Source organism: Saimiri boliviensis, chromosome 2 (genome assembly GCF_048565385.1).
Source record: "Saimiri boliviensis isolate mSaiBol1 chromosome 2, mSaiBol1.pri, whole genome shotgun sequence".
Lineage (NCBI taxonomy): Eukaryota > Metazoa > Chordata > Mammalia > Primates > Cebidae > Saimiri > Saimiri boliviensis.
Window position 1 is genome coordinate 119,809,243 of NC_133450.1, and position 15,654 is coordinate 119,824,896.

General features: G+C 40.1%; 1 protein-coding gene across 4 annotated transcripts in view; it reads right to left on the bottom strand.

Annotated features, from left to right (window-relative positions):
• FMN1 (formin 1) overlaps window positions 1-15,654 on the bottom strand; it is a 423,173-nt gene that overhangs the window by 25,308 nt on the left and 382,211 nt on the right. For all 4 annotated transcript variants that reach the window (XM_074394141.1, XM_074394140.1, XM_074394139.1 and 1 more), the window contains 2 exons: window positions 15,597-15,648; window positions 10,482-10,631 (listed from right to left, as the gene is read on the bottom strand). In XM_074394141.1, coding sequence (XP_074250242.1) covers window positions 10,482-10,631; window positions 15,597-15,648 — 202 coding nt within the window. The remainder of the gene's footprint in view (window positions 1-10,481; window positions 10,632-15,596; window positions 15,649-15,654) is intronic.

A 15,654-nucleotide genomic window follows, 5' to 3' on the forward strand; every position in this document is an offset into this window, starting at 1 on the left:
ACAAGTCAAAAACTCCTCTTGGAGACTGCATTTTACCAGCTACACAGATCAGCCACTATATAGTTTTTGTGAGCTATCACTTGTAGTACCCAAACATACTTTTGACTTCAGTGATTAATTGCACAACAAATTCCTCTTCCGTTTGCAGAGTTTCTCCCCCAGGCCACAGGGGAGTAGAAGTTGGGGAGCCCTGGACTTGCCCTGGAATGCATGATCAGTTAAAGCCAATCACTCTGCACTCAGTAGACATAACACCCAGCGCCGACCGGGCGATTTAAGTGCAGAGTGAAAGGTAACAACATTGTATTCATTTTCTCATTTAGGGAGAGCAGTCTGGGAGACAGTTTGAAAACTGAAATCAGCCCTGTGTCATAAATTTACACATTTAATTGAAATGCATGGCTAGTCTTGGGAAGACATTTCCAATCCTGATAATGAAGACATGTGTGTGCTAGCAGATGCCAACTCCCCCTCTTCTGGTTTTGAAACCTCTACCACCTACAGAGTCTCACCAAAAACCAGCACTGACAGTCTGTTTGCACGGGTGACTGGAACAAAAGGGTGAGGAAACGGGGAAGATTGTCTGGAGCAGGGAGCCTCTCTGGCGCCCCTAAAATCATTCTATCCAGGCAGCCCCCTGTTGCATCTCTGCCCAAGGCAGTAGCTGTCAGGAGTCTCGCAGATAAGTAATTTAGAAATATTCTAGGCTGAATGAAGGAGACATACTTGAGGTTTCCATTGTTCTCTGCCAAGCTAGGGAAATAGAGTGTGGACAGATGCTCTCTAAGGTTTTGATTTGAGCTCCAAAGAGGTTTGAGGCTTGGCATAGCCATGAATCCAAAGGATCTCCACTTCCTTGTTTTTTTCTAAACAAATTGAAAGTAATAACAGTCAAGAACAGAGCCGGTGATTGTTTTACTCCATTAACTAATCTTTCTTGTTCTGAACATGTCTATTCTCTTTAACAAAGCTATTAAGATTTTAGATTCTTGGGCAAAAGCAACCCATATGGCATATAGTTAGAGACTTCTATCAGCAAAACCCAAATAAATGGGATTTTTCATCTATTAGCAGCAGATAGCAAATCTTGCAATCAGTTTCAACATGCCAAAAGAAAACAGTGATTATTTGTTCAACAAATAACTTAGCATCTACTATATACAAGGAAAAACAAAGGACGAGAGAAAATAAAGTGGTACAAAACATTGTAATTATCTTCTAGGGGCCTATAATTTATCTAAAAGTGTCGATAACCAAATGAATTTTAAAAAATCATTAAATGCCAAAATCGAAGACATAGTAAACCCCCAAAGTTCTGGAGGTAAGATAGCTCACACAGATTGGAGGAAGTTTAATGAAGGATATCCTATGTGATCAGTAAATTTTTCCAGGACAGAGTTTCAGAGTTTGCATGATTACTTGAGACATAATATTTATTTTAAAATTATGCCTTTACATCAGTATTACGACAGATATTTTAAAAGTACAGTCACATACCACATAATGAAATTCTGGTCAAAGACAGACCTCATATATGATGATCGTCCCATAAGGTTATAATGGAGCTCAACCATTCCTCTTGCCTAGTGAAGTCAGAGCCACCATATTGTTGTGGCACAATTACTTTATCAGAAAAAGAACTTTAGTGTAGCCTAAATGTACAGTGCTTGTAATGTCTACAGTAGGATACAGTAACATTCTAGGCCTTCAGATTCACCCACCACTCACTCCCTGACCCACCCACCCAGAGCAATTTCCAATTCTGCAAGTTCCATTCATAGTAAGTGCCCTACACAGGTGTACTATTTCCTATCTTTGATACTATATTCTTACTGTATCTTTTCTGTGTTTAGATACGGTTAGCTACACAAATACCATTGTGTTACAATTAGTACAATAACCTGCTTTACAGGCTTGTAGCCTAAGAACAATAGGTTATGCCATATAGCCTAGGTGTGAGGTAGGCTACACCATCTAGGTTTGTGTAAGTACACTCTATAAGCCTCACACAATGATGAAATCGCCTAACTGCATTTCTCACCATGTAGCCTGCTAGTTAAGTAACACATGATTCTATGTGTTTGTGCTGCAAATATATATTATAGGAATGTGCAAATACACAAGAGACTGGAGTAGACCAACCACTAAGAAGAAAGCACAGAAAACAGGGCCGTTAGGCCAATCCCAGGGGTAACACTGTGTGATTCCTTCAGAAATGTGTTGTCATCCAAGTCACGTCTTTACGATGTAAACCCACTAGGTCTATGCAGCCAAATTCCTCTGTTCTGTCAATGCCCAGCTCATTTCTACTTAAAATTGCAGGGTTGGAAGAGAACTGCACTATCACCTGAGCCCAGGAGTTCCTAAACTTGGCTGAAGCTAAGAATCACTAGGAAGGTGTCCTGTCTCTCATCTCCAAAGCTTACCTGGTGCATTTAAACAAGAGGATGGTGAAGCCAAGACATTTATTAAGGAAACTACACACAATATGTGTTCTTGCTCTGCCTTTTCTGTGGGGAGCTTCTAAAACAACCAATTTCTAGACTCTACACTCCGATATTCTGATTGCATAGATCTGTTTACATTTTTACAATGCTCTCCGGGTGACTGGGAGATCTGCCAGGTTTGGGAGCTGCTGATCTCTAGCCACTACCCCACTAGCTTCTGAATCTCCTCTAAATCTCTGCTTAGGGTGGTGGTCCTGATTATGGCTAAGTGTCTGCTCAAAGCTCCCTGTAACTTCCACATTTTCTTGGGATCATTTCTTCCTCCAAACTCTTACATCAGCCAGGATCTTCAATGCTCTTTCAATAACTAGCTGTGTGCTGGAGAATGCACCATACAAGATAAAACAAAGAACAGGCTTGTGTTCTAGCAGTGGAAAGATACACACAAACTGCTAAAATAACAAGTTGGAATGGATGAAATGCTAAAGGATGGTAAGAAGAAAATGCTGTCAGAGACCACAGGAAAAGCGAATTCTTTTATTAAGGGAGATTTCAGAAAATTTGTACAGGACCTGGTTGCTAGAGGCACTCCCTGAAGGATGACTATTTTGATCAGCAGGAAATAATGGGGGGCAATGCAGCATGAAGAAATTATCCAATGAGAACATAAAGTGCAGGTGTGAGACAGTGAGTGGTTACAGTAGCTGCAGGGAGGGATAAGGCTATAGGAAATGAGGCTGGAGAGTGAGATTAGGGCAGGTTCTTACAGTGCCATGCTATAATTTGGGAGAGAATATAAAGTTCTTGAAAGAGCTCAAGCTTTAGTGTCAAAGACCTATGTTCCTATCCTCATTCTGTTGATTAACGAAACTATGACAGTGAAAATTCATTTACTCTCTCATGCTTAGCTGTGAGAAATAGCAGTAAATCTTTTTTTTGGTGGTGGGGGGGCTGTTGTGAGAACTCAATACATTAATAAAGTACCAGCCATGGGGCAAACTATCTTCCCTTTATTTCATGAGCAATGGAAAACCACATAATATGTTTAAAGAGATAAATATGATCTAACTTCTGTTTTGGAAAGATAATTGGATGCAATATTAAGGGACATTTAAAGAGGAAATGGAAAACCTCTAGGCAGACAAGAGTTTGAGGGATGTTTTAATAATCCAAGTGAGAGATTAATAGAGCCTGAATTAGGGCAGAGCCAACTTATCCAGGGTAAAGGACAATCACCATTAAGACGGCAAAACAGAGTCAGAAATATATGAAAATTCTTGTAGCATTAAAGAAAATTCTGGTTTCCAGCCTCCCTTTTGATACTGAGAGGAAGATGGTGATGCAATTCAAAGTTAGGGAACCTGAGAAGAATAGGCCTTAGTTGAGATAGATTAATTTCTAACTGAGACATACTGAATTGCAGATGAGGTTTGGATATACTGTGAGAATGCTTAGTGTTCAGTAGGCAATTTAGGTCTGAAACTTGGGAGGCCTTGGCAATGAGGTGATAGGTGAAGCTGTGAAAATAGTTGGGACTAGGTATACAGAGTATAGAGCAGAAAAAAGGAACAATGAGATTTAACTTGGGGAAAGCCTACACTTAAGGAATAGAATAAACAGGAGCTAATGAGGGAGATAAAGAGGGGGAATAGTCACCTTGGCAGAGAGACCCAATATACTATCAGAGCAATGAGGCATTTCAAGATGGAGAAAACTACCATTGGTGTCAAAAACTAGCAGTGGCAAAGAGTTAGGAGTCATCTGACTTGACAATTAGGAAATGTGACACAGTCTAGTAGTAATAATCTCAAAACACATTTCTCCTGCTTCCTTTAGTAATGGAAACCATGAGTCTTTAGCTGAGGACTTGGCTCCCAGCTAAGCCTACATTTCCTGGTATCCCTTGTGTATGGTCATGAGACTAAGTCCTGCCCAATGGGCTAAAGTGGAAGTGATGTGTGTACCTTCCAGCTCATGCTATTTAATATTAAAAAGAAAGATTGCCGGGCGCGGTGGCTCATGCCTGTAATCCCAGCACTTTGGGAGGCCGAGGCGGGTGGATCACGAGGTCAAGAGATCGAGACCATCCTGGTCATCCTGGTGAAACCCCGTCTCTACTAAAAATAGAAAAAATTAGCTGGGCACGGTGGCGCGTGCCTGTAGTCCCAGATACTCAGGAGGCTGAGGCAGGAGAATTGCCTGAACCCAGGAGGCGGGGGTTGCGGTGAGCCGAGATCGTGCCATTGCACTCCAGCCTGGGTAACAAGAGCGAAACTCCGTCTCAAAAAAAAAAAAAAAAAAATGTGCAGTCCCCTTCCCACTGGCAGGAACTCGGCAGCAGTGACAGCAGTACACCTGATGAGAGCCCTGCTTCCACCTTGGGACTAAGGACCTTACCTTAAGGATACCAGTCACAAAAGAGAAAAATGGGTTCCTGACATCTAAACTCCTTGCATTCAGGTTGTTATGCCAGAGGAAAATGAACTTTTCCTCTAAGCAACAGTTATTTTGATCTGTTCTGGCAGCCAAGACGTTATCTTTACTGAGACAGGAAGGAGTGTGTGGTACGAAAAAGGAAATAAGGAAACGAACATAACTTCTTTTGAAAGAAGTTAGAAGGGAAGAGGAAAGGGAAGGAATGATGCTTTCAGAGGAAAGATGGCCAAGAGATCAGTATAGTTTTTTTAAACCAACGATTGTATAATTCTTGCGTCTTTAGCTTATCCTCTCTCCTTAATCATGGCATACTTTTAATTTTACAGATGTTTTACTGCTTGGGGAAATAAGCAGGGTTTACTCTGTTTGAGACAGGGTCTCTATTGCGCGGGCTGTAGTGCGGTGGAGTGAGCTCTGCTTACTGCAACTTTCGCCTCCCAGCCTCAAGCGATTGTCCTGCCTCAGCCTCCTGAGTAGCTAGAATTACAGGAGTGCACCACCACGCCTTGCTAATTTTTATATTTTTTAGTGGAGACGAGGTTTCACCATGTTGGCCAGGCTGACCTTGAACTCCTAATCTCAAGTGATTCACCTGCCTTGGCTTCCCAAAGTGCTGGGATTAGACAAGAGCCACTGCGCCCGGCTATTTTTTGTGATTATGATAATTCTGTTTGTCTTTGGGCATTTACTTTTCGCACAGAACCGTTTTGAAATGTGATTTAGGAAAATTGAAAGTTTTGCCAATTAATCAGAGTGTGATTGTATTATTAAGGGGTTTTTTAAAATAAGCAGCTCTTTAGTGGTTAAATGAATCCAAACTGTTTAGTTAACAGAGGGCAAGGAAAAGAAAGGTAACACATTACAAGTTACTGAAATCATGTCTGTATGTCAGTAGGAAAGCAGAATTCAATAAATAAAAATTGTAAAGAGAAGAACTCCTGTAGTATCTACACTGCAGTGAGTGGCTCCTTTGTAGATTGACAGTATCTCTAAGTCCCCAATTCTTGGTCCTAAAGTGACAGAGCAAGAGGGAGTTCTGAGAACAGCTTTCAGGATAGCCCCACAACAGCTTTTAACTATCTTCTGTCAAGGGTGCAGCAGTTCCATAATTACCCATAATAATAGCAAGTAATAAACTTCAAAACCCTGTTGGTATGTAGCTGGGAGAAAAAAACAGCCCTCCAAAGAAAAAACAAAGTAACTATCCATTCTCCTATGGTATAAATTATAGCCATGTGTATAGTGAAATTTCTTATTTGCATTTCATACACAATTCACCAAACTTCTAATTCACTCATTACTTATCCATTACGGGTTTTTTAAATGACACTTTGAAATTTTGCTTTGGCTCAGGGTGAATTATGTGCCTAGAATTTATTCCTCGAGTCCTGACTCCCGTAGGCCTTGTGTACCTTTTGCAGATTCACAGCTCATTTTGTGGGAGGCAGTGTGTGTATATGTGGAGGCAGTCTTAGGATATCCTAAATGGTAGAATGTTTTAGAAGTAAGGTCCTATCACTCAGAATAAGTAAGCAGCCAAAAAAAAAAAAAAATAAATAAGGAATAGCCAATAATAGTATCAGCAAAAATCAGGTTATCTCCTTGCAGTTACGCATATACTTGGATCATCTATTGACTTAATACATAGAAGAAATGTGTGTACCAAAAATTGAATGTTTGGACATCAGGAGGCACAAATACCTTTTACCTTTACATGAAAAGGTAAAAGCGAGGCAAAGCTGCTTCTGAGGATAAACTCTGATACATCATAAATGTTGGATATAGGTAAGTAGAGAAAAAAACGTTTTGTGTACATGCTCCATAAAAGAGTGGTCTTAAAGAACATTAGGGCCAGGCATGTGGCTTGTGCCTGTAATCCCAGCACTTTGGGAGGCCAAGGTGGAAGGATTTCTTGAGCCCAGGAGTTCAAGACCAGCCTGGGTACCACAGTGAGACATCGTCTCTATAAAATTAGCTAGGTATGGTGGTGCACAGCTGTAGTCCAAACTACTCAGTAGGCTGAGGTAGGAGGATCGCTTGAGCCCAAGTGGTCATGGGTGCAGTGAGCTATGACAGTGGCACTCTAGCCTGGGAGACTCAACGCAAAACAAAGAAAGACCAACGTGAGTATTTTATGAGAAGAACTAGAGGTTCAGGTGAGGCAAGGTAGTTACAGACATCTACTAGTTTCAGGATGGCAATGAAAATTCTCCTTGCCACCTAATCTCTCTCTCAACTTGCCTGCGAGTCCTTGTTTTGAAATATCTTCCAAATTAGTTCCTATAGCTCAAAAGCAAAGGTGAGGGGCATTATTGCAGACCTGAAACACACAATTCCTCATAAAATTATACAGTAGTTTCTAGATTAATAGAGATCTTGAACTAGAAGAGCTCATAGTCACCATTTAGTTCTTGCTTCATCCTAATACATACATTTTACAGATGTGACAATTGGGTTCCCAGTGAATAAGTGACTGGCCTAAGATCACATAGCCAATTAATGGTGGGCAGAAGGGTAAAAAAGCCTATTTTCAGCTCTGTCTCCACGTCTTTTTGACACTGCTCAGCAATGCATGTATTCAGAAGGGATAAGAGAAAGGACTGGGATGCTTCACTGAAAGATGAGTCCTGATAGCAGGGGCAGCACGACAGATGACTGGGTCCCAGACTGCAGGTCTAGAAAGTGGCACTTTGAGATTTGTGCCTGGGCACAGAAGTTTCCTCTTTTGCTTAAGACTGGCTTGAATGTCAAGGAAAATAAAATGCCATTAATACACCATCACACAGTAGATTGCTCTTCCAAAGATACTTAATCTCCAGGTAAACCACCTTCCCTAGTGACATACTGTTTCTTTTACTCAACCACAGAGTTGTGCCCTGACGCTAGTTTAATGATAAGGTTGTTGCCCACTCACAAGGCACAAAACTTTGGACATTTTTACGTGGTCATTTGTGTGTTTAGAGATTATTCCCGATTTTATGAGGGGAAGTTACCTTGTTACGAAGATGCATTCATCTCAATTTTGCATCAAACTAATGGATACTCATGAAAACTATCCTAAACAGGAAAAGTCTTCTCTACCACCTAAAATTAACCTTAAGTGGCCTACATAGTTTTCAACACTTGAATTTCATTTGGAAGTAGAATTTAAACAAACACTATTTTTCATGAAACCCATCCCTTTAAAAATGCTACTATTGATTGTTAATTTTGCCAATGATTTTGAGCACTTAGTTGGCCTACAGATATATTTAAAAAATGAGTTAATTTTTTCTGATGGGATCCCAAACTAGTTTTTTTCCTTATAATGACACATGATCAAGGTTTCATTTGGTTATTTTTTAGGATGACTTTGTTAATGTTCTGTTACCTCCTGACTTTTAGTGTTGTTGGACTATATTGGTTTTCTGGGGAAATTATAATTGAAACTATAATATCAAATATCATTAACAGATGTCAAAACAAAGCAACTTTTTTTAATTTAATTGCTTATTTTACCAAAATGAACGTGTGATTCTAACAGCTAAGAAGCTAAAATCTTTAGCAGATAGAGAACAATTTAACAAAGTTCTCACTTCAGGATTTTAAGAAAACCCTGGATATTAATCAGTTTGTATACCTGGTTTGGCAGTAAGACACATAATGTGCTGATATTTCTTAACATTTTCCTAACTATGCTGCTGCCTCCAAAAAAATTTTATTAGCCATCATCAACTTTGAGATGTTTTACGGTGGACACCTTGGCAATCCGTCCTCACAGAGCATGGCTGGAATGAAGGGTCCCCTGAAACTGCTAAATGAGAAGAAATGAAAAGGGTCTTGTGAAGTCATGACCCTGTAAAGGTGTTGGTTTACAGAGTGTGAAGCAGGCAATTCAACAGCTGCACCCAGGAAGCAATGCCGCAAACACCCATGGCTGGGAATCGCAGATACTGTCATTTTTAAGGATTTCTGGATACCACCTCTATGAAAGACAATTTCTTTGATCTAATTTGGTGATATAAACTCTTTAATTTGGAATATGGTTCAGTATTTCAACAGAAGATTATTAAAATGAAAACCAACTAATTGCCTTCTGTTAGTCTTTTGTTTTAGACCATTTTTAGGGCCCTAAAGATAAATACATTAAGGACTGTGCTCAAAATCTGAGGTGCAAATTCTAAAGCAAAAGTTGTGGATTCCAGGCCCACGGCTGGATGTCCCAGCCCTAAGGTGTGTGGACCTGGAGAGCACACTGGCCAGCTCCCAGGCGGGTATAAGAACAGCATTTTCATATGAGAATTGATTCCAGAGAAACTGATTTTAGCTTACTTTAAAAAGGCTAAATAAGTGATTGCAGGGCAATAGCAATGAGTTGGGCGCCAAGATTTTTAGGATTTTTTTCATGTTATTATCAATGACCTATTTTCTCAACAATGGTACTTTTCTCTGCTTCAGTTTATCTATATAATGGATATATTCAGTTTAATTCCCATGTTCCCAAAGAGGTAATGATGGGAAGATGGGTTGATAAACGGTTTTAAAGCTCTTTAACTTCCTTGGAAAGAAAGAAGGCCTTTTTCTTTTTATAGTTCTCTGACAAAATACTTGGAGACTCAATACTAGGTCAAAAATCTCAGTTTTGATCCTCTGAACTAGTGTTTTAAGGTGAAATAGAGTAGATTGTAATGTGTCTATAAATATGTTATGTATATATCTTTGATTACAAAGTGAAGAATAAGAATACTGAATTACAGAATGCCAGGCCTCAAAGGTTAGTAAAGTGTAGGTGCTAAAATTACATACATCATTTTCCTTACATTGAGGAATTTTTTTTGCCTCCTTTCACTCTGTTTTGAATGCCATTTGTATATATCTGTTCCACAGGAGTAGTAGCTGTTGGAAGTTTAAATCCATGACGCCCTTTACAGAACAGTGTCAATCTGATTGCAAAATGATGAAGCAGAAATGCTTTTTTTCTGATAGAGGGGCAAATTCAATTTCTCCAAGGGAAATGAACACGCACACAGACACACGCACGCATGCGCACACACACACCCGTCTACAGAGTTGAGGTTTTTCGTCTACCCCCAGCTAATAAAATCAGGGGCTGCAATGGGGCTGAGCGGCACACAGTTTGATGTCCGCAGCAGGATACAGGGAGTCAGAAGTGGCGCTGTAAATCCAATGCGGGGTTTCCACGCTGTGTGAAGTGTGGCCCGAGTCAGAGATTTTTCCTTTGATGCAAGTTCAGTATATTAATGGGAAAAGCATTCACTTTTATTTGTCTATACTGTCTGCGACAGCAAGGCTGCCTCATTTAGCCTGGGCCAACATGAAAATACACAGAGAAGCAATCTGTTGCAAATTAGCACAACTCTCCTTTCATTTACTAGCTAGTAATTGGAAGGGGTTAAGAAAGTGTAACCTATCTGCCTGTGTGGACAGCAAGCTTTCCCCGATTCTCCCTATGATACCTGAGGCAAAAGTCCTTCCTCGATGACCACTTTATCCATAAGAAAACATCAACCCGTGTGAAATAGACACACTTTGTTAGGTTTAAGAGTGTAGTTTCCTAGGCTCCTGAAGGAGGCATTAAAATTTTTATATGAACCTTACCTTTCTTTAGATATGTTTTTACTCTCCCGTTTCCAAATTGTCTTGAAGTCACTGCAGAACTCGTACCACACCATAAACACGTAGCTGGGTGTGATCTCCTTCTCGCCAGACTTTGGCTTCATCCCAAAATATCCTACTGTTGTTTCAAAACTGCAACAGGTAGAGGGGCAAATGGAATGAGGCAGAGGGTGAGAAATTGTCAATTCCAAAACCCATTAGAGAGGGAACACTGGGGGTAGTTTCCTGTGGGTTTGTTCTCTAACACAGAAGCTGGGGCTCATAGTTAACTGAAGTTTATTCTAAGCCTCAGAAAATGTATTTGCCCACACTAATTTGCCAAGTAATGCAACCTGATTGGGATGTTCCTGGGCACATCTTATCTGTATAAAATCAGCATGTATAATTTCTGGGGTTGTACAGGTAAAATTTCCTGAGTTTGTTCATCTCAGATCCATGTCTGTTCCCTGCTCTTCATTTGATGTTTAGTGATTACATGAAAGGCTGATGAAACACTGTAATATTAACAGTGGTCAGTTTGATAGCTCGTTGGAAATAATTAACCTGTCAAATGTTTCACAGAAAAGCAAGAAAATCCATTCTATCATTCTGTCATATACTGCCTTTGTAATCTTGGGTCAGTCACTCAGCATCTTTGACTTTGAATTTTCTCAAGAGTAAAATAAGAGATGTAGATGACATGATCTTTAAGAGGGCTACCTTTTAAAGCTTAATATGATAAAAGAATACAAACCACAAATATACAAAAATAGATAGTTGTGGGCATAGCAAGTTTTGGATGAAAAATCATTTCTGATTATGAAAAATGATGTCCAATCTCATCAGAAAAGAACCCTAGTTTTCCAGAGTGGACTCCAAGATACCAATAAGATGTACCTCGGCAAGGCTCACTGCACACCAGACTACCTGGGCCTCCCAAGCAGCCCTTCTTGGAGGCACTAGCTTTGCAGCAATTTATAGCTCTGAACTAATCTTTCCCCCTCACCCCCACCTACCCCAAGCCTCATAAGCTCATTTGCCATGAGCAAGAACACTTAAATAAATGGCCCCCTTTTCCAGGGTGTTGGAAACTAATCAAAGCAGGAATGGCTGGCCAGGTTTATTACTCAATGCTTGATCATCTGTTCAGACACAGACACAGTGGGTTTTTTTTTTTTTTTTTTTTTTTTTGTGGCCATCCTGAATGCTGATTTTCTAATGGAACTCTATTCAATGGCGATTGTAAAACCCTGAAGCCCTGTTACTATTATGGAGCATACTTTCATCTCGTTCTAAGTTATTGGGCAATATGTATCTCATAAGATTTTATCACATTTCACAGATGAACTGTTAATTGATTCCATGGCTACGATTAGGCGAGATCCAAGCTGGAACTGCAGCTCTGAGTCCCATAAATTCTTTGTGCTTCTGTAAAGAATAAATTTGTTTTTAATGCAAATTAAAACTACTGGTCAGGGAATTTTGGCTCCCAGTTATTAAAAGACTGGAAGTGCATAAGTGGAGAAAGGCAATAACTGCAGTAATCTCTCACGGGACTCTATTATAATTCCAAACACACATAATGTGAAGCACAACCAGTAAGGGAAGAAAGTGCCAACGTCCACTCTTGCCCCAGACATAACCCTTAACTCCATGGCAGTCCAAATAGTGGTAAAACCAAATGTATACTCCACAGCATGTAACTTTATTTCATTCCAATGAAAATTATTTTGATCATAGCATGGGAATATAAAAGCAGAGAGTTAAATAGCCTATAGAAACAGGCCATGCATTTCCTATAAAGTCACAGGACTTTAGATGGGGAAAGAATTTACAGGATGACTTGCTAAATTATCGTTTTACAGATGACAAAACAGAGGCCTGGAAAGAGTGCCTGACCTTATTCACTGATGGAGTTGGGCCTAGAACTCGGGTCCCCTGATTTTCTGTGAAACGTTTTGTCTGCTCTATCTTCCTGTTGCTCATGCTGGGTAACACAGGCATTTAAGAGACAAAATAGGTGTTCTCCCCCACCCTTTTCTACTTTAGAAATAGTTGGCCTCTGTATCACACATAACATGCGTTACCCCGGGGAGGGCACATGATGATTTTTTCTTTCTTATGTGTACATTCTATACAGATACATATTCATTTGAGCATTCATGGGGAAGGGAAAGTTGCATTTCTAGTATTTAGAGGAACAACTTATCTTCCAATTTTCCAGCAGAACATAGTGGAGTCCAGTTACTACGCTTCATGGATCACCTGACACCTCTAGCCTTACCTGGAGTCTAGATTGTGAGATCAACATATTGTAAATCCTGGTGTAGTTTCAGAGCATGACAGTGTGATGTGGTGGTTGTCTCAGGTCCTGAGAAAAGCACGTCATTTTCCTGAGGCCTCGATTTTTCCCAACTCTAAACTGAAGCTAACCTTTGCCATCCTTGCCTCTCTCCCCAGGGATTTGTGAGGTCCTGCTTGCTTACTCTCCCTGAAAGACTGGGGAACACTAAGAGAAATACTAAATTTTAGCATTTAATTTTTCCTATGGGTTTTGGAAACTAAGAAAGCAAGTGAACCTCTTCAGAAGAACCAAAGCAAACAGAGTCCCAGAGGGATGGCCTGGCTTTGGCACTCAGCAGTTTTTAAAACACAAAGTCACTTCCAGTATGTGCCTTATTTGATTTCATTGTTATCTTATTGTTTAAGAAAAAGCCAAGAGCTAGAGTACGAACCTACAGTGATCAGCTAAGGTCTAGACTGTTACCTTTCCTACACAAAACTCCACTTTTAAATTCAGTTTTGATTCACAGAAGGCTGATCATTGAAAATCTTTTGCAATTTGGGCAAGAAAATTGCTGATATTTAACAACCAGGAGAATTTTCTCCGATATACAGGAAACAAAGGTCAATGATGTGATTTGAAACTTCTATTTGTCAGCAGACAGCTCTAAAATGGCTCTCAACTTTTAAAAGATTGATTTCTAATCATATGTTTTGTTTTATGTAACTTTTTTCACTGCAAACTATTCTGACCCTTTTCTCTCTGCTATAATTTCCTGTCTGATTTGTATCTTTTTAATTCGGCCAAACATTTATAAAGTACAGACAATGATTACATCAAAGATCCCATAGCAAAGTGAACTGTTTTACTTTTACAGTGCTGAGATGCCAAAGCGAAACACATCCACTTACTGTCTTACATGCATGTCTTTCAGAAACTGCTTAGGAAAAGCAAATACTCCTTACCCTCAGAGTAAATTGTTTCTCTTGAGAATAAAGCATAAGAATTTACTAGATCTCGCACAAATATTGCAACACTGACCACAACCTCCTTAAAGAGTGAAACCAAACAACCGTGGTTTCTACATTACAGATGGGATATAACATATTTGATGTATGACATGAAAGCTAGACTACCTTCACCACAAAGCCACAGAAAACGCTGACAACCAAAATTTATGACTGCCCTCTGCATAGCTAATGCACGGCAGCAGCTTCGGCCCCTCTACGGTGGGTCCCCTTTTCCTTCAGCAAGGATCTTGAAAAAGTATTAGAAATTTGACATCCATCCCGGAAACTGAATTTCGGTTTGGCCTGACACCAATGCGCCCTTGTTGATAATCTCTTCTCTATGTGCTGCATGTTTCTATAACACATGCATGCTAGTTCTATGCACTGGGGAGGGAAGCTTAATAAAGGAATAAGGTCAGTAGAGACACAAATGGCTAAAAGCATAACCATGGAGTTATCTCGCTTTTGAATGATTGTTATGCTAAGATAAGCATGATTTGAAAACATGTCCGTACTTAGCAAAGTGCAAGACTTGCCTTCAATTTGGTTTCACCAGCATTTTAATCTTACTGGTAATTTTAGTGGGAAGCACAGCAAGATGCTGGCACCTGTGAAAGTAGGGCATATGGCACTGTCTATGGGATTTCAGAACTCTCGGAACTTGTGGCTAGACAGGAGGAAAATGATTGATTTCTACAATCTGTTTACTGGCATTTAAATTCCTAACTGGGAGACTTCCTCTCACACATTTGTAAAGCTCCTTTTTCCTTATATGCTGTCTCCTACCCCTACCTCTCATCTAATTTACCAGTACTTTTAGAACTGGTATCAGCAAAATATATCTCAAATTTCAGCCCCCAATACGAGAATACCTCTGTCTATTGCCACTCACTCTTCTATGAGGAAGGGAGAGACAAGTTGACTAGCCTCATCAACGAACAAAAAGGAAAAAGCTCTAAGGGATGAGAATTGATGATTAGACTCTACTGGGTGGAGTGGATGATTCCCCTCTGGTGTCTATTGGCAGACAGAAAGCAAGGAAGATGCCTGAAGTGGGTGACATGAGGCTGAGCAAAAGACCTCTGAGGTCTTCGTCAAATTATGGGGGGAATTGTCCATATGCTACATGGGCATATGGACAGCCCCTTCTCCACACCTGAACATATGGACAGCCCCTTCTTTCTAGCTGCTCCTTGTTTTTAATATCCTCTAGAAGCCGAGGAAAGACATAATAATGTCTCTTAGGTGTCTGCAATAATTAGTTTGATCTAACTGTAATGCTAAGAAGGATCAAACTGTCCCTGACTACCATTAAGCGGTTCAGGAGCAGAGCAATGCAGGAGAGGCAAACAGGCAGAATAATGTCATGACATGTGTGTGAGGTAGGTGTGTCACTTCTGGATGATCCCTGCTTCCTGAGGAAAACTATTCCTAAGTCCCGTTACACTGCTTTCACTCCAGCTTGCAAGTGAAGCTTACTGCTTATGGATGGTATAGTCTTAACATAGGAGGTTGAAAGCATGGCTAGTCAAACATTAAGCTACAGGAAAGAAGCCAGGCACATAAGGACAAATACTGGATGACCCAACTGTAAAAGGTAGCTAAAGTGGTCAAAATCACAGAGATATAGAAAGGAGGATGGTAGCTGCCAGGGGACAGGGGAGAGGGGAATAGGCAATTTGTGTTGAAAGGGTCCAAAGTTTCAGTTGCGGAAGGTGAAAATGTTTTGGAGATAGAATTGCCTAACAAAATGAATACACTTCATAATAATAAAAGAGAATGGCTAGCCAAAGAAAGAATTAGGGTGAAATCAGAGCTGCTTACCTTTTCTGTGCATTCTCCAAGTGACTTTCTTCCATTTTATGCTCTTTTTTGGCTGTGA